General features: G+C 41.2%; 2 protein-coding genes across 2 annotated transcripts in view; one reads left to right on the forward strand and one right to left on the reverse strand.

Annotated features, from left to right (window-relative positions):
• The window catches only part of LOC149398041 (putative sugar phosphate/phosphate translocator At4g32390), a 98,135-nt gene that overhangs the window by 4,103 nt on the left and 74,706 nt on the right, over nt 1–19,326 (forward strand). The window lies entirely within an intron of this gene.
• Nucleotides 371–11,267, reverse strand: LOC149398042 (disease resistance protein RPM1-like). Its single transcript, XM_089615254.1, has 4 exons — nt 9,674–11,267; nt 8,589–9,635; nt 2,462–2,703; nt 371–2,200 (listed from the first exon to the last, which is right to left on the reverse strand). Exons 1-4 carry the CDS (start codon nt 11,184–11,186, stop codon nt 371–373), a joined length of 4,632 nt encoding a protein of 1,543 aa, XP_089471380.1. The 5' UTR covers nt 11,187–11,267.

Below are 19,326 nucleotides of genomic sequence, written 5' to 3' on the forward strand. Positions count from 1 at the left end.
CCAACAAAACAACGTAACAACAATCTCCCCCTTTGGCTATTTTTTAGGCAAGCATTTCCAGGACCAGTTCTCATACAAGCGTCAAAACCAGAAAGAGAGTCAAAATAAATGACCTCATGACGCCTCTCCCCCTGATTGCCTCAAAAAGATACCAAAGGCAAGGATCGACCAACACAGAGGGAGGAACAAAAGCCTGAAAAGGGAATGAGAACTAGGAAAACAGCATATCATTCAGCAGAAAGAGTACGATAGAGCTGTCTTACAAACCATCCAAAAACAAACCATATCAGTCTGAAGCACAGAAGCATGCCAAGAAACCAACATAAAGGTGTCTAAAAAGAGGTTAGATGTTACAGACCAAAAAAAAACATTAACCAGAGGGATTAGAGACATCGTTGGCAAGAGAACTTTGAGAGTCGCTGCTGACAGCATCTTCTGAGTCTTGTTCATCAGGACACGTAGAGGGACTCGGTTGAGAAGTGGAAGCACCATCCATGGCAGAAGGGAGAGTCATGACAGAGATAAGACGCTCACACGCAGTCTTTCTACGAGAAGAGATTGCAATGACTTCCTTAAGAGCAGCAACTTCTTCCAACAAACCCTTGAGGATATCGCTCTTGGCATTTTCTGACAAAGGAGCCACTTTGATGGTACCACCAACCGGGACAGATGTTGCGACAGAAGGCATGACAAGGTCCCTGGCATGTTTCCCTTCAAACAACTTAGGACTGAAAGAGAGTTCACTGGGAGGTTTACCTGCAACATCGTCAGCCCTGAGCAGATCCTTCTTCTGAGCAACCAGCAAGCCAGACAGGAGCGAAGGGAAGCCAATAGGAAGCTTTACTGCATAGGACTTAGCATGCTTCGCCAGGTGGCTGAAAACAAACTCCCCAAAGTCGAAGGACGCCCGAGTACCAATCTGGAAAATGAGGCATGCCAGGTCGGAGTTGATACTGGAGCCGTGAGAGGAAGGGGCCCAATTTGCAATCCCAATTCTGTACAGAACAGAATACTTCGCCGAGAGATCTGAGGAAGGCAGGGAACCCTTGGTGGGCCAAGTCTTCTTATCATCGTTAGTGAGCTCTTTGGCAACCTCATCCAAGGAAGGAAGCCGATCAGCAGTGACAATTTTTCCTCTACCCAGAAACTCGTTGATGGCAGTGGATGATATATCAAAGCAATGGCCACGAACATAGACTTTCCCAAACTCAGGGTGATGGGGCTGATCAATCTCAGAGGACAGATTCACAATGCACTCTTTCACCAGTCTGGGATAATAAGGACCGATCCCAGTGACAGTTTTCCCAAGTTGAGCGTCGGACAAGAGTTCCATGATCACATCAATCTTCAGAGCCTCTTTAGACAATTCTTTTTCCGGAAAAATGGATCTGTGATAGACATACCTCCATTTTCTGACACGATCTTCCTCATGGAAGGAGACATTGTCCAGAGGAGCGGCGGGGACATCCTTGGGAAGCTTTTGGCCTCCGACAGATTTCCTGGAGATGAGAGACACCCCTTCAGGACGGGCAACATCTTCTTCCTCTTCCAAGTCTTTCAGGACATCTGGAATTGTCTCTTCAACAGACTTTCCCTTCAGCCTTTTCTTGTTCAAACCCATCTTCACCGGTTTCTTCATCTTCTTTTTAGCCGGGATGGTAGTGGGAGCAGCTTCTTCCACCAGCTTTCTTTTCTTCTTTTTCTTCTCTGAGAGAAGAGTGGCTAGACACACATCATCATCTTTCTGAATTTTCTTTTTCAGAGAGGCAAGGATATCCTCTCCAACATCCTGGATAGGTTCAGACGTTCTTTCTTGCCTCTGAGAAGATGTAGGCACATCTTGCGAAACATCTTTACTTAAGCCTAACATGCCCCCAATGGCATCTTCAAGAGTAGGCTCTTGAGGCAGCGAAACCCTATCAATAGGAGAGGCAGAGACAGTAGGATTACCTATCACAACCTTGTGAGGGCTTTCGACGGGGGAAACACCGGATGGGGTTTCTTCTTCAGGATCATCAACACTTCTTCTTTCTTCCTCAGACGAGCTGCTGGAACTAGCTTCTCCTGTGATGTCAGTGATGGAGAGAGCAGCTTTCTTCAGAATTGTGCGTCTGGCGGCAGATAGAGATGGATTCTCAGGTGGGACTGATGACCCAGCGATCGCACCTCCGGCCTGACCATCGGCGCGTATGCTGGGTTTCTAACCACGAACCCTAACTCCATGCATGTTGCTCTCAGCACTGGGCTTTCTTGTCCCGACATTTTTCTTCCTCATTGTGGCTTTGACTTTTCCAGAGGGAGTAGAGGTACTGATCCCGCTTCTTGTACCCACCATTTTGGAAAAAGAAATAAGGAAACTGCCACAAGGAAAACTGTCAAAATGGGTAAGAAAGCATATTTGGGAAACAAATCTTAAGAGCGAAGAAGTATAAGAAATTTCGAAATTCAAACAGGAAATAACTTCCCCTTCTTTTTCGGAAGAGTAACCGTCTGCATGAGTGAGAGCATGGCAAGAAAAACGACGTCGCAACTTCAAGTGGGCCTTGAACGTTCCTAGGCCCTGAGAGACAACACTTGGCATTATAGCCCGGCAAATCAGTCGAATGGGCCAACCAGAAACATGGGCCCATGAGAGAAATAACACACCAGTAACACGAACAAGAGTCAGCGAAGGATTAGCGCAAAAGTTAAGACCAAACAATCCTTCGATAAACAATAATTGCTATTGATCAATAACACATAACCCAAGAGAAGATCTGAGATTTTCAAACCGGTTAGCATCCAAAGCCTTGGTGAAAATGTCTGCAAGCTGTTTCTCGGTGTGAATGTATTCGAGTTTGATCTTCTTTTCTTCCACAAGATCTCGAATAAAATGATGTCTGATCTCAATATGCTTGGTCTTACTGTGTTGAACAGGATTCTTTGAGATGTTGATGGCGCTAATGTTGTCGCAGAATAATGTCATGACATCTTGTCCAACATCATACTCAGCGAGCATCTGCTTCATCCAGAGAAGCTGAGTGCAACTACTTCCAGCAGCGATGTATTCAGCCTCAGCTGTGGACAAGGAAACACAGTTTTGCTTCTTGCTGAACCAAGAGATGAGATTGTTTCCAAGGTAGAAACATCCACCAGAAGTACTCTTTCTATCAACCGTGCTACCTGCCCAGTCAGCATCACAGTATCCCACAAGCGTAGAAGAAGTATCATAGGTATATAGTAAACCGAAATCAGCAGTACCTGAGATGTACCTTATGATTCGCTTAGCTTGAGCCAGATGGCTAGCTTTGGGATTGGCTTGATAGCGCGCACAAACACCTACTGAGTAGGCTATGTCTGGTCGGCTGGCAGTGAGATAAAGAAGACTGCCAATGATGCTCCTGTAGAGACTTTGATCAACAAATTCTCCATGCTCATCCTTAGTGAGTTTGATGTGAGTAGCGGCCGGGGTCCGCTTGTGAGAGGATTTCTCCAGGCCAAACTTTTTCACCAAGTTTTTGGCATACTTACTTTGGGAAAGGAAGATACCATCATTCATTTGTTTGATCTGAAAGCCCAGAAAGTAGTTTAATTCGCCGACCATACTCATCTCAAATTCTGACTGCATTTGTCGAACAAAAAGATCCACCATCTTGCTTGACATTCCTCCAAAGACGATGTCGTCAACATAAATCTGAGCTATCATGAGATTGCCATTCTCCTTTTTCACGAACAAAGTCTTGTCAACGCCACCTCGAGTATACCCATTCTGCACAAGAAATTGGGTCAGTCTTTCATACCAGGCACGAGGGGCCTGCTTAAGGCCGTAGAGAGCTTTTCTGAGTTTGTAGACATGTTGTGGAGAGCTGGGATCTGTAAACCCTTTTGGTTGAGCTACATAAACTTCATCATTCAGGTACCCATTGAGGAAAGCACTCTTAACATCCATCTGATAGAGCTTGAATTGCAGGTGACACGAGATGCCAAGCAAAAGTCTGATAGCTTCTAGTCTCGCAACAGGGGCAAAGGTTTCATCAAAATCAACGCCTTCCACCTGTGAATAGCCCTGCGCCACAAGTCTAGCTTTGTTCCGAGTTATATTACCATGTTCATCAGATTTATTCTTAAAAATCCATTTAGTCCCAATGACATTTACATTGTCAGGCTTGGGGACCAGCTCCCAGACTTGGTTTCTTTCAAACTGAACCAGTTCTTCTTGCATAGCATTAACCCAGTATTCATCATCAATAGCCTCGTTAACATTTTTTGGTTCAATCTTAGAGACGAAGCAGAGATTACCAATCATTTCTCGGTAGTTAACATGAGGTTTTGGACGAGTCTTTATTCCTTCACTGATTTCGCCAATCACCTCATGAGCAGGATGATTTTTCTGAATTCTTCGAGAGGGGACTCTCTGTTTAGTCTCAGGAGGGGAGCCTTCATCTGGAACAATGTCGCTAACTTTGTCATCAGCATCAGTCCTGACATTTGGATTTCCAGTGGAGATGTCGTCCAAGGGGTTATCAGCATCTGTCCTGACATCTGGGTTACTGGGAAAAACTTCATCTTCATCATTAGGACTGTTAGTAGCATCATGATCATCATCATTTATCACCACATTTATTGATTCCATTATAGTCTTAGTGCGTTTGTTAAAAATACGGTATGCACGACTATTTCTAGAGTATCCAAGGAATATACCTTCATCACTTTTCGGGTCAAATTTACGCCGTGGATCCCTGTCAGCAAGAATATAACACACCGAACCAAAGACATGGAAGTATTTCACATTTGGCTTTCTCCCCCTCCATATTTCATAATGAGTGCTGGAAGTACCTGGACGAATAGTAACTCGATTGTGAATATGGCAGGCAGTATTGAGAGCTTCAGCCCAGAAATGTGGTGGAATATTCTTGGCCAACATCATTACTCTAGCCATCTCCTGAAGTGTTCGATTTTTCCTTTCAACAATTCCATTTTGTTGAGGTGTGATAGGAGCTGAGAACTCATGTGCTATCCCTTCTTCAGTACAAAACTTAGCAAAGCTCATGTTCTCAAATTCCCTCCCATGATCACTCCGAATTCTGATCACTTTGCCTATGCTCTCTCCTTTTTCTCTCTGAACCTTCTTACAAAGAGCTTCAAAAACAGCAAAAGTGTCAGATTTTTCACGAATAAAATCAACCCAAGTGTACCTGGAGTAGTCATCCACACAGACAAACACATATCTCTTCCCTCCAAGGCTCTAGACCTGCATCGGTCCCATCAGGTCCATGTGGAGAAGTTCCAGAACCCGAGATGTGGTAAGATGTTGCACCATCTTGTGGGACTTCTTGACCTGTTTCCCAATCTGGCACTCACCACAAATTTTACCTTCGACAATCTTCAGGTTTGGGACACCGATGATAGCATTCTCAGAGACAATTTTCTGCATACTTCTGAGATTTAGATGACCAAGCTTTTGATGCCACAGCTTGGTTTCATCAGCTTTGGTCAAGAGACACTTGCTAGTTGGTACGGGGTTCCACATATAACAGTTGTCACGAGATCTGTTTCCTCGCATAAGTTCATCCTGATCTTCATTAATCACCACACACTTATCACGAGTAAAGTTGACATGCAAATTCAGATCACAAAGTTGACTAATACTAATGAGATTAGCAGTGAGTCCTTCTACCAACAAAGCCTCAGTCAAACAAGACATACCAAGATAATTTAATTGACCTTTACCCACAATTTTGGCTTTGACTCCATCTCCAAAGGTAACATGGCAGTTGGAGTAAGGTTTTACGTTGGTCAGGAAGATGTGATCCCCAGTCATGTGACGAGAACAGCCACTGTCGAAGTACCAGTCATTCCCGGTGGAAGCACTCAGAGAGGTGTAGGCAATATTGGCACGATAAGAGGTATTTTTCACTCTCCATTCCAGCCGAGTAGCAGGTTGTTGATGAGAAGAGACATTTCTGTGGATGGACCTGTGTTGACGGACATTTCTCCCATACAAACGATAGCAGAAAGGACGGATATGTCCCTTTCTTCCACAATAATGGCATACCCAGCGAGGTCTGTTGACAGGAGACCTGTTTGGTCTAGATTGATGATATCGAGAAATGTCATGAAATTTGTTGTTACCAGATGGTTGAGGCAAGTTTCGTGACATCTGGCTAGTCTGCTTTTGAGGAACGAACGTAGTCTGGGATGATGAAGCTCCATGGGTATATCCAAGTCCCTTCATGTTCTTCGCGGGTTTGCCGATGGTGAGGATTTTGTCAAGACTGTCAGTCCCAGAATTCAGCATTCTAACAGTTTTCGTCATGTGCTCGAGTTCGCCATTCAGACGACTGACTTCCTTCTTTAGATCCACAATAGTCTCCAGAAGTCTTGCCTTATCTTCAGTCAGGGTAAGGATGAGAGCACCCTGTTTGTCTAGAATCTGAGATTCCTCAACCCATTTGGTATGAAGGGTATTGTAGGCTTCATTCATAGCATCGTCAGATAGTTCATCATCAAGAACATATTTCTGAGAGCATTCACCAAATTCATTAGTAGACTCATGAGTATGAACAGAAGTAGTAAAGGCTACAAAGTTACTTATCTGATCTGAGTCGCTCTCTTCATCTTCTTCATCCGAAAGAGTAGCGTTGTATCCCTTTTTCTGTTTCTTGAGGAAGTTGGGACACTCCTTCTGAATATGTCCAAATCCTTCACACTCGTGGCACTGAATGCCTTTGCCTTTCCCAGATCGTTCACCACTTTTACTATTCCTGTGAGGATAAGTATTTTTCTGGAAACGTTGTTGGAAGTTGTCCTTGACATCTTGTGAGACATTTTTCCCATTCATCTGATTGAGTCTTTTCATGACCCTGCCATAGTTTTTTGCAAGCATAGCAATAGTATCATCAATATCATTGTCAGAGTCTGAATATACCTGATCCCTTGGTTCATGAACAGAACTTTTGAGGGCCATCCCTCTTTGTTTCTTTTCCACCTTAGGGAGAGAGAGTTCAAATGTCATGAGAGACCCCATTAGCTCGTCGAATTTCAACGTCTTTAGGTCATGAACTTCCTCAATGGCCGTGATTTTCATCTTGAATCTGGAGCTCAAAGCTCTCAGGGTTTTTCGAACAAGATCTTCATCTGTCATGGGTTTTCCGAGAGAATATGATTCATTGGCGAGATCACGAATGCGAACGTTGAACTCAGCGACAGTTTCGTCCTCGAGCATCGTGAGAGCTTCAAAATTGGTTGTGAGGTACTGAAGTTTTTGTTCCCGGACCTTTGTAGTTCCCTCATAGGCAACAGCGAGGATTTCCCAGGCCTCTTTGGCAGTAGTGCAAGTATTTATCAACCTGAAAACATCTTTATCAACACCATTAAATATAGCATTGAGAGCACGGGAGTTACCAAGGGCCGCCTCATCCTCAGTGGGGGTCCAGTCTTTTTCCGGCTTGGTTCCAGTACGGGCTCCTTTGTCATCAGTAGTCACAGGAGCTTCCCACCCATGTATCACAGCTTTCCATGTTCGACTATCCAGGGACCTCAAGAAGGCGGTCATGCGTGCCTTCCAATATCCATAGTTGGTTCCGTCGAGTACTGGAGGGCGATTGACAGAACCTCCTTCTCGGGAACTATCCATAGTAGGCAATCAGAAAGAAAATACAGGAAACCACCTAAGAGATCAAGGTGCCTGCTCTGATACCAATTGAAATTCTGATTAGTTGCAATGGCAAGATGTCGCACACAATGTGTTGACAATGTGTCCGACAACTTGCTTGAACACAGATATGGATAAACAACAAAAAGTGCAGTAAACAAAGTACACAGGATATGGTTACCCAGTTCGGTGAAACACACCTACATCTGGGGGCACGCTGCCAGTGGAAAGGATTTTCACTATCTTGTAGTCAATAGTACACACAAGGTTATATCTGATTATAATCAACAAATCAATAAAACCTAGAGACTATTACTACCAGTGATCACCTAGACAGGGACTCCCCCTGAATTTGAGCTCCGTCTCAATTCCACCCTTCGAGCAACCTCCTGGCTCGGATGACTCTCAGTCTTCAGTTGTACGTGAACCTTCAATCACGAAAAGCACAAGAACCCAACTCTCACATACACTCAATCTGTAGAATAGTGTTTGAGAGAATACACCACTTAAAACCAAAACACACAGCCTCCCAGTCCGCCGGTCTTGCACGTCTAAGAGCTCTGAGTGTTTGATCAAAAGTGTCAAGGCTGCTAAGGGAGAGCACACGGCTTTTATAGCAGCTGGACAATCCTGGAAGATATCTCGGGTTTCCTTACCCGGCCTCATGCGAATATCACAAAGTAAAGACTCCATCAAAGTGAATATTCGTGCAATGAAGATAGCAGCGGAGGATATCTTGCAATGAAGGCTCCAGCGAGGCAGATATCTTGTAATGAAGACAGCAGCGAGACAATAACTCAGCAATAAGTCGCCAGCGAAGCAAACAGACGAAACTGGAAACTTGCCTGAAATACTGTCTGCACACATGAGGAAAGATGTCAATCCAGAAGATGAAACATAACACCCGACATCTTTCCATACCACTTGCACTAAAAAATAAAGCCAACAAAACAACGTAACAACAGTTTTGTTAGGTGTTGAAGACTTCCTGGAATTTCCTTCATCAGTGGGTAAGGTCCGATGCTTAACTCCTCGAGAAGAGGAAGTGCTCCTCTTTCAAACTTAATCACCTTTATCCTTTTTAAACTCCTTAACTTAAGTGTCTTCAGCTTTGGAAAACCGCCTTCCTCAAACAGCAATTCCTGTCCATCGTATGTCTTATACATATGAAGGTATTCCAAATAGGGCAAACCTTTGAGGCATTTCAGCGGCTCGTCGACTAACCTCGAGAAATGTAACACAAGACCCTGCAAATTCTGAAGCTCAGAAATCCAAGTCGGCAGTTGCTGTAGTCGACAACTCAGGTGGAGAGATCGCAAACGAAGAGGAGGAGACGAAATGCAATTCAAATTTAACACCTCTTTATTGTTGATTGAGAATAGAAATAACTCTTCAAGGTCTTTCATTTTTTCAATAGACTCCCAAAGGACTTTACACATCTCTGCACCCACTTTTGTAATGCCAAAAACTTTCAGTTTACTCAGCCTTCGTAGCTCTTTCATGAAACCAACATCACCTTCCACTGTAGCTAGTGTTTGTAACTCTTCCAAATTTCCAATCCCTTCATGCATCCTCACACCAATAAATGATTTGACACTATATTTTATTTCTCCGTCAAATGAGCCACAATAAAGATGACGCAATTTATGCAGTTTGTTGATCTCACGTGGCAGCTCCGGCACTAAAGTACCAACAACACTCAGTGTTTCCAGATTATGTAGCTTTTCGATGGAATTCGGGAGAGTCTTGACTTTTGAGCGCATCAGATTTAGGTACTTGAGGTGTAACAAATACCCTATATCTGACACATTATCAACTGGAGTATCTTGAAAATCAACAACCTTCAACAATTTACATTTTTTGAATAGACCAACTACAAAAGAATCTGATACGTCACTAGTGTTAACAAGAACAACCGAGCGAATCTTCATATCACAAACACTTTCCAAAACATTCTCTGTAGTGTTGTGAATTATCAAGCGCCGACCCTTCTTTTCAAAACTCGTATTATTTTTGTCGAATGATAAAAACCCAAATCACTAGCTCTCTTTTGGATTACATCTCGTATCAAATCATGCACTTTGCAGTATCTAACAGATCCATATCGCAACTCAAATGAAACCAAGTTTCTACTGATAAGCTCTGTCATGTACTCACCAGCGATTTGTTCGAACGATTTGTCTTTTCTCGACTCAATGAAGCCTTCAGAAACCCAAATTCTACATAATCTTTCTTCCTCAATGAAAAAGTCTTCTGGGAAAACACCAAAGTACAAGAAGCACAATTTAAGGTGGTACGGCAAATCATGATAGCTAAGCGAGAGAACTTTTGAAACACTTGGGAGCTCACGTTGTTCTTCAAATTCACAACTGAGATTGTCGAGTACTCTTTTCCATTCTTCTTTGCAAAGCTTCTTTTTCGACAACAAACCAGCGACAGCAACAATAGCAAGTGGCAATCCTTGGCATTTACTTAATATTTCAAGAGACAAATTTACCAACTCGGGTGGACAATCTGAGAGTGGAAATGCTTTTTTACAAAACAATTCCCATGCTTGCTGTGTAGACCAAGTCTTTATCTCTTTGACAATTATTTCCCATGACTGCGACTTGAAGGAATCTACGACTTTTGAATTACGAGTCGTGATGAGAATCCTACTACTATTGCTAGTACAAGGAAAAGCATGCTTTATGACACTCCAGAAATCAGTTTGCCAAACATCGTCAAATACGATCACGTACCTCTTTGCCTCTAGAGAGCTTCTCAAGAGAGTGAGCGCTTGTGCAACGCTGGCCATTTCTCCCCCAATTGAGCAGATCTCAGCCATTAGCATCTTGAGAATCTTGTTGATGTCGTAGGATTGGGACACAGTGACCCAAACATGAATGACAAAGCATCCTTTTTCTTTAACATCGTTGTATACTTTCTTGGCGAGAGTAGTTTTTCCGATCCCACCTTGTCCCACAAATGAAACCACCGTACGCTCAGACGAACCTTCCACCAAAGTAGTGACCAGCTCCGTCGACACCGATCCAATGCCAACAAGCTCATTGTCTTCAAGAAAGAGCGAACCGATGCGAGGGTCGACGCGTGAATTCCCTTCCCCGCCACTTGATCCGCCTTGCTCGAAGGGTCTCAGCCCGTACTTGAGACCACTGTCTTTGATTTTTTGCAATGAATCTTCAATTTCTTGAATCTCAGAGGCTAAGTGATGCCGTGTTTTCAGGGTCTTAAAGATGTGAGCTGGCTTGCGCAGAGAGCCGATGAAACCGACTTCACTTTGACGGCGGTGCTCGGCGTAATAAGTGTATTCGTCGACGACGTCTTCGATGCGCTCGGCTTCGTCTCTGAGCTGTCTAAGCCACTCATTCGTGGCGTCGCTGAGCTCTCCTTTGGCAGACTTGGCTTCGGCGTCACGGAGAAGAGGCTGGAGGATCTTCAACTCCTTTTGAAGACTGTTGACTTGCTTGTGAACTTCTTTCAAAGACTTGGCTTCATCGATCAGAAGATCAAGCAGTTTCTTAATTACAGGACTCAGAAACGTCTCTGCCATTTTAACCCTAAACTGATACAGATTTTATCTGATCTACATAAAACCTTTCAACGTTTAGAGAGTTTTTTTTTTTTTTTTTTTTTTTTTAGACAGTATCATATCGGGTGCGACAACGTCGCACCGGATAGCACTAATCATCAGCGAAATTTTTAGTCGCTTGGAAGACTATCTGGTGCGACATGTCGCACCGAATATGTGCTTAGGTGCGACTTGTCGCACCTAATACCCTTACGCACCTAATATGTTAATTTGTAGTAGTGTATACCTCTTTATTCATTATTGCTGTGTGTGTTTATAATATGGAAAAATGGTATGAACTAGCCAATCCCAAACTATGGCTTTTGCAAAATAGTCATAGTTTCATTTGTTTGGTAAAATAGCCATTTCTCAAAAACACGTTAGGAATATGCGATTAAATTTAGTTCTATTCTGTCTTTAACATGCGAATGTCGAGGAAACCTCCTTCGACGGCGAGTAACAGCGGGGACTCTCCGGCGAGGTTTCGAAGGCAGAGCTGATCGTCCATGTGGCGCCCAAGAAGCAGCTCAGCCACGGCGGAGAAGCCGTGCCGGACCGCCACGTGCAGTGCCGTGTCGCGTGCGTCAGCATCGCAGGCCCGCAGCATCGCCCCGCTGTCCTCCACGTCATCGCTCGCCACCAGGATGAGCCCGACCATCTCGGCTTCGCCGGTCCTCGCAGCCGCGTGCAGAGGCGTTTCGCCGCCGGAGTTGGGCTTGGTTACAAGCTTCGGGCAGTGACCGATGACCTCAAATCCTCGTTTCGGTTCTGCTTCAGATTTGTTGGATTTCCAGATTGTCATTAAATTTAATCATGCCTCGATTAATTTTAATCCAGCCATCATAAACCTTACATTCTGTCTTTATAGTTCGTTGGGATTAAATTTAATCCAACCTAGATTAAGTTGGCTAGTTTGCTTATAGTTGACAAACTATGGCTATTTTGCAAAAGCTTAAGTTCTATTTGGCTATATAGCCGCTTCACCCTTATAATATATATAATGTGGGGTCAGAAATTATTGTCTCAAGTGGTTCGGTTTTTTCCTTAAGCCGTATTTCAACGACCATTTCCAACCCGGGTTTTCTATACATCATTAGTATGTATACTTGTAACAAAGTATTATATATTCGTCTCGGCAGTACTTTAATTGAATTGATATTCAACAACATTATTAATTCGCTTCATCAGCTTCTTTGATCATCATAAATAACATAATAAATAGAAGAGGGGATGAAGAAAGTTACAGTGGTGAGATGAGAGACAATAGAACATGATATATAATTAAATTAAATTAAATTCCAGGATCATGAGGTCAATAGAACATGGACAATAACAGAAGTTAGAAAAATAATTCCAATAATTAAATTCCAAATTAATTTAATTATGCTAACTTGATATATAAATAAACATCTGCTGCCACTAGTTGTTTCAATCCAATTTTTTTTTTCCTCTTTCTATTTCAAGTTGTTTCTCAACCCACACGCGCTATTACGGACTTTGAGACAACTCCCACAAGAAAGTGTATTAATTCAAGGGATTATTCCTATTCTATGACTTGTATAAAGATTTTGGACCAAAATTTACTAAACCCAAATAAATCCTAAACTATGACTGTTAACGCCGATTTTGGGTCAACACTTAGAACCGTCCGTGGTTCGGTCTAGGGCCGGACCCTATGACCGCACGTAGGTTGGGTGTGGTGAAATCTACTCTTCTCGTCGTCTTTGCCTCGCCGAAAAGAGATTCTCGGTTTCTCGTGACTTCGTAATTAGTTCGCTTTCGTGTTCGTTGAGTTCATCGGGTTCTACGCGATCTTCGGATTTGTCGAGTTCTTCGCGTTCTTCGTGTTAGACGAGTCCTTCGAATCCGTCGTGTCCTTCGGGTTCTTCACGATCTTCGCGTTCTTCGGGTTCAACGAGTCATTCTAGTCCGTCGTGTTCTTCAGGTTCTTCACGATCTTCGGGTTCTTCACGTTTTTCGTGTTCGTCGTGTTCTTCGCCTGAAAAGACAAGAAACGTGAACTAGAGGGACGCGGAGGGGTTTCCCCTGGCGCGTGCTCCGACGCTCAACATTAGTCGAGGTGGGGGCTTATCCCTCGTCTCGAGTGTCGAGAGAGAAAAATATAGTGAGTCGGGAGTGAAACAGAGATTTTCTCAGTCGAGAAAGACTTCCCTTGAGAGTGGATGAAGAGGGGGTATTTATAGTTTTTCATATTGGAGTTTGAGTTGGTTTTGGAGGCAATTGAGCCTTGGAGGTCGTTTTTGACCGTGGTGTTCCTTGGATGCCGATAGTTCCACGCCGATAGTTTCATGACGATAGTCTCGGCCATGAAGCTCGCCGATAGTTTCATGCCGATAGTCTCGGCCATGAAGCTCACCGATGGTCTAAGGCCGATGGTTTTGTGTCGATAGTCTCGGTCATAAGTTCGCCGATGGTATGGCCGCCGATAGTTCAACGATTCTTCTCTTTGCCGATAGTCTTGCTTTGTCAAAGGCTTTAGGACGCCGATGGTTTGCATGACGATGGTTTCAACATGTCGATAGTTAGTTCTTGAACTTTGTCAATTCTTGTCCTTTTTGCTCTCGGGGTATCATTTTTATCTTGTGAAAATGACGGCATAACAATGACTACCTATTTTCACTAAATACAAAAATACCCTTACTTTTAATAACATTTGATTTTCTTTCTTATTTAATTATTTGACTTTCTTTTTTTATTTTTGGATTAATGGGATGGGTTATTCACGTCCCTCTCTTTTCCTGCGTATTTCATGTTTATGTGTCTTCTCTCACGTCTCACGTTTCTGGGTTTTCGTTGAAGATTTATTGACATTGATGTCAATAAATATGCATTTTTATTGACATTAATGTCAATAAATCTTCAACGATTCTGGGAAATTCCTTTGAAGATTTATTGACATTGATGTCAATAAATATGCATTTTTATTGACATCAATGTCAATAAATATCAATGTCAATAAATCTTCAACGATTCTGGGAAATTCCTTTGAAGATTTATTGACATTAATGTCAATAAAAATGCATATTTATTGACATCAATGTCAATAAATCTTCAACGAAAACCTATAAATTTTCAGAGTTGATCTCAGGCCTCTCAAACGACGTCGCCGAGCTATGCCTCCTCCGACCACCGCTGTCGTGCCCTCGACCCCGGCCCACCTCAGCTCCTCCCACCTCGCCGTCGACGGCACTGAAACCCTCTTCGCCCATGCCCAACCAAAAGAGTCGAGAGCGACGGCGAGTTTCGAATCCCGCCAGGCGTGACGGAGCAACGAACGCGCTGGAGCTCGACGACCGTCTCCGTCGAGCTGGTTTTCGCTCGATTCGGAAGCCGAGCCGCACCGCTTCCTCGCTCCGTGTTGTCCGTTGACTCCACCTTGTTGTGGACGTCGTTGATAAGCTTCTTCAAGTAGTACCAGCTTTCTCCAGCGAAGATTTGGGTTTTGATTTTAGGGTTTGGCCACAGATTGAAGAACACACATAAAAAAGAAGAAGATAGAATCATTGTAGCAGAGAGAGAGAGAGAGAGAGAGAGAGAGAGAGAGAGAGAGAGAGAGAGAGAGTGTGTGTGACAAATGAGTGGAGAGTAAAAAAAGGGTAAAAGAGTAAGTTAAACAAAATGAAAGTATATATTTGGATTAATTTAGACATATTGGATTTTGGTAAAAAAATAGTGTAGAGGTAATAGTTTAGGAATAATCCCTTAATTCAAAGGCTGTTTTTGACGGAACTTGTACGTAGGCCTTCCCTAAACAATTAATACATCGCTGGACTCTGCAAACTTTCATGTACCGAAATTATGTAGCAAAATCCCAAACCTATTTTATTAACACGGCTAAACTACAATGTATTAAAAAATATAATTTTTTTTATCACATTTCGTAAGAAAATAGAAACACGGAATATAGCGGAGCAAGAGAAGCCGATAAAAAAAAATCGAAACTCCAAATGGAATTTGGACTTACTTACTATTCTGTAAAAAAAAAAAAAAAATAGACCCTGTGTTCTCTTATACTAAAAAGAGTTGATAGTGTCCTATTAAACGGCCAATTTCACCTTTATCTTCAAGATTGCTCTTCTTGCAGAGGCCTAACATGACTCCTCATCAAAATTGAGGCTTGATGGATTCCAGGCCGAGAACATTATATGAATGTCATTCTCTTAAACCACTTCAGTTCTTCAACAACCCGACGCCAGAGAACTAATCATCTTTGACATTCCAGTCGGAGACGATAGCTTTATACTCCTCGTGCCTCTCAAAGATCACCATACACACCAACTTATAACTCTTCACTTCAAATGGCCAAGTCGAGCCATTTTCTCGTGTTCGAAAGCGCGACTAGCATTGAGAAATCCAATTAAGAGAGACTCTTTGAGACTTCTAAAGCCTCGGAACATACCATACAGCTATAACAAACACCATTTCTCTCGGGCATTTCGTCGAACATTTTCTGTGCTTTACCGACGAGTCTATTTTTATCGACAGTGGGCAAAAAAATTTGACCGAATTTCGGAAAATCCATTGCCATTCACCGAATTTCGACCAAAATTTGACCAAACCGATCTCATGTTCTCAACTCGAGGCCCATTTTTAGCAAATGAGAGCGGAATTCGTGTTTGAATTACGAATATCAACAAAACTAGCTCTTCTCTGCACTGATTATAAAAACATCAACCAAGAAACAGGATTCCGTTGAAAGAGCGAAAAATGAAAGAGAGAAGCTTTGTAAAGGTTAGGGCTTCGTTTGACCCGTTTGGCTTTGATGGTGCGTCCGATTAATGCCACCGCCGCAGTGGTTCGGTTTCACGGCTTTATCGTGTGTGAATTCAAACGCTAGTTTCTTTTTTTCCCTTTAATTTTAAGCAAAACAATAATCCTTCTCATTAACATAACGGAGAATCCGCGGAAATTTACATGGATAATGTATGAAGGACATTCAAGAATCCAACTATAATTGGTACGATGCATAAAGGCTTTGTGAGGTAAGAGGTGAGCCGTTTTATTCCCTCCGCGAGTGTGAACTGTGAATGTTACCTTTGGTCATATAAACCTCACTCTCTCTTCAACCTCTTTCATTTTAACTATCCAATCTTCCCTATTTAAGTAAATTTCATGGAATCACTGATAAATTTACTTACTTAGTCATTTTAAATAAGTTTTTATTGAATAATATAGAATGTAGGGTATTATAGACGTTCACATCAGAATTACATAAGAAAAAATATGGGTTTTAATATTTTTTTGTACGATGGAATATGATAAAATAGGATGAGATTTAACTTGTTTGTACGATGAAATTTAAACAAAATTCTTGATGGTGTACGATGCCATACGATAGTGTACGATATGATACGTACGATAGGATATGATGTCTTTGGTGTACGATGATTTATTATGTCATACGATGGTGTACGATGTCGTACAATTGTATACGATACAGATAATAATTTTACTTAGTTTGGCTGTTTTTGCAGTTTTTATCTTGTTTAACGACACTTGGGAGAAGAAAGAACACTTATGGATGTTCACCAATGCCGTTACACATGCTTTAGATGTTTCGAAAGAGATAACTTAATCAGAGTTAGTGGAATGCAGACAGATTCACATTCGACTAAAAACTCAATTGACATTCATCGAATTTCGGCTCAAATTTGACCAAACCGATCTCATGTTCTCAACGCGAGGCCCAGATTTTGAGCAAACGAGAGCGGAATCCATGTTTGAATTACGAATATCAATAAAACTAGCTCTTCTCTGCACTAATTAAAAAAACATCAACCAAGAAACGGGATTCCATTGAAATAGTGAAAAAAGAAAGAGAGAAGCTTTGTAAAGGTTAGGGCTTCGTCCGACCCGTTTGGCTTTGACGGTGCGTCTGACTAATGCCACGGCCGCAGTGGTGGATGGGTTCGATTTCACAGCTTCATCGTGCGTGAATTCAAAGGCTCTTTTTTTTAACAAACAGAATTTTGGAGTTCATTCTTAAATAAAAGAGGTTGTTAAACTTTCACGGTCATGTTTGTGACTTTGTTCATATAGCTACTTATAGCCCGGCAATATAACAAATTTATTATTTTTTTATGTATATAAAAAAATGAGTAAATGGCGGAATAAATTCTTAATATTTTCGGAAACATACATTTAAGAAAAAATGATATTTTTGTCTCTCAATTTTTTCACCAATAACAAATTGGTCCCCGAACAAAAAACACTACATTTTTACCCTTTCGTCATAGTCACAATCTCTCATTTGGTCCCCTTGTTATTTATATCGTCAAAATAAACGAGATTTGGCTATGTGACTGTCACGTATTGACAGTTACTTGCCGAGTCAAAAAATTTCGAGGACCTCAAAACTTCTGTCACTACCGACGACAAAGCCATGGCCATCGGAGATTATCAATATACCCTTTTTTCCAACACATGACAGTCACATGGCCAAATCCCGTTTGTTTTGATAACATAAATAACAGAAGAATTAAATGGGAAACTGTGACTATGACGAATGGGTAATAACACAATTTTTTTTGTTCGAGGACCAACTTGTTACTGGTGATAAAGTTGAGGGGACAAAAAATACCATTTTCCTATATTTAAATACTCATTCTTTATTTTTGCGGCAAAGATACTTAATATTGAGTTTTAGTTAACCATTAAACAAAATACATTAAGTTCGACGGATATACACATGCCAGCTTTTTTCATATATATATATATATATATATATCATTTTTTAAATTTATTAAACATTAATAATATCATTTATATATATATATATATATATATATATATATATATAAAAGGAAAAACTACTTTTACATTATAATTAAACATCGTTGATATTATAAAAATGTTTTTGAAATTTATTTCTTAAAATTAATCAAACATTAATAATATCTTTTTTAGAAAATACTTAATTAATTTTTATTATAAAAATAATATTATTGAAAATCATTTAATATTTATTTATTTATTTCATTTAATATTTTAATATCAATTTTTTTTAATTAAGTCTTTTTTAATTATTTTTTGTTATAATAATGATATTATTAATATTTTAATAATTTAACGAGAAAAAATAATAAATCGTTTTTAATATGAGGTTACCACATGCATTTCCGTCAAACTTAGAGAATTTCATTTAACAATGCAATTGAAACTTAACATTAGGTATATATGTTAGAACTATTGCCCACTTAATATAATAAAATAAACATGTATGATTACTGAATATAATAGGAAGTTTATTTTTATTAATATTATTGATTAGTGGGTTGTTTACTAGTTAGAATCAATAACTATCGTCCATAGTCTCCGTATTAAACTGAATTACATGCTGGAGATCTAAGTTTGGTCGGTGAGCTATAACATGGTCGGTGATTGATCCATGCATGAATAGCTGTATCTAAAATCACATATGTGGAACACAAGTGAAAGGTTAATCACTTGGGGGAGCATTCTATACACTTGGTTTGTGTACTACCTGGACACACTTTGGTTGTTGATATATCGTTTAAACATCGTTACGGCACACTAATCGGGGTTGCTATGATGGACACAATGTGACTTGATCTAAATCCTGAAGCGGTCACTGACTTTTAGGCTATATTAGCGGGCACGACATTGGTAAACGTATCATGGATGTTGTTGAGAAGAACAAGGGGCAAGCCAGGTATTGTCACTCAACACAAGTTGGTAATGGTAAGTTCCAAGTGATTGTTCGTGAAACTGAATCATTTGTTGTGGACTTACGAGCTAGGACATGAACGTGTAGAGGTTTTGGGTTAAGTGGCATACCATGTGGATGGCCTTGACTTGTATTTTTGGTCCTCAGAATTAGATGTTGTGTGCTTCATCGATGATTGGTACAAGAGAGAGGCCTATATGGCAGCATATAGTGGGATAATTGAGCCCATAACTAGTCCAGACAAATGGCCTGAAGCAGGACTGCACCCTATCCTCCCACCACCCGATCAAACTCTCCCTGGACTGCACCCAATATCGAAAGCTATATGTCAAAATTCAGTACAAAATCCAGTACTACAGACTCTACTTACACAACAAAAAATACAACAGCTACAAATCATTAATCCTTTATTTG

The sequence above is a fragment of the Urtica dioica genome, chromosome 5 (assembly GCF_054948205.1).
Source record: "Urtica dioica subsp. dioica isolate 48M chromosome 5, U.dioica_male_clone48M_v1_H2, whole genome shotgun sequence".
NCBI lineage: Eukaryota > Viridiplantae > Streptophyta > Magnoliopsida > Rosales > Urticaceae > Urtica > Urtica dioica.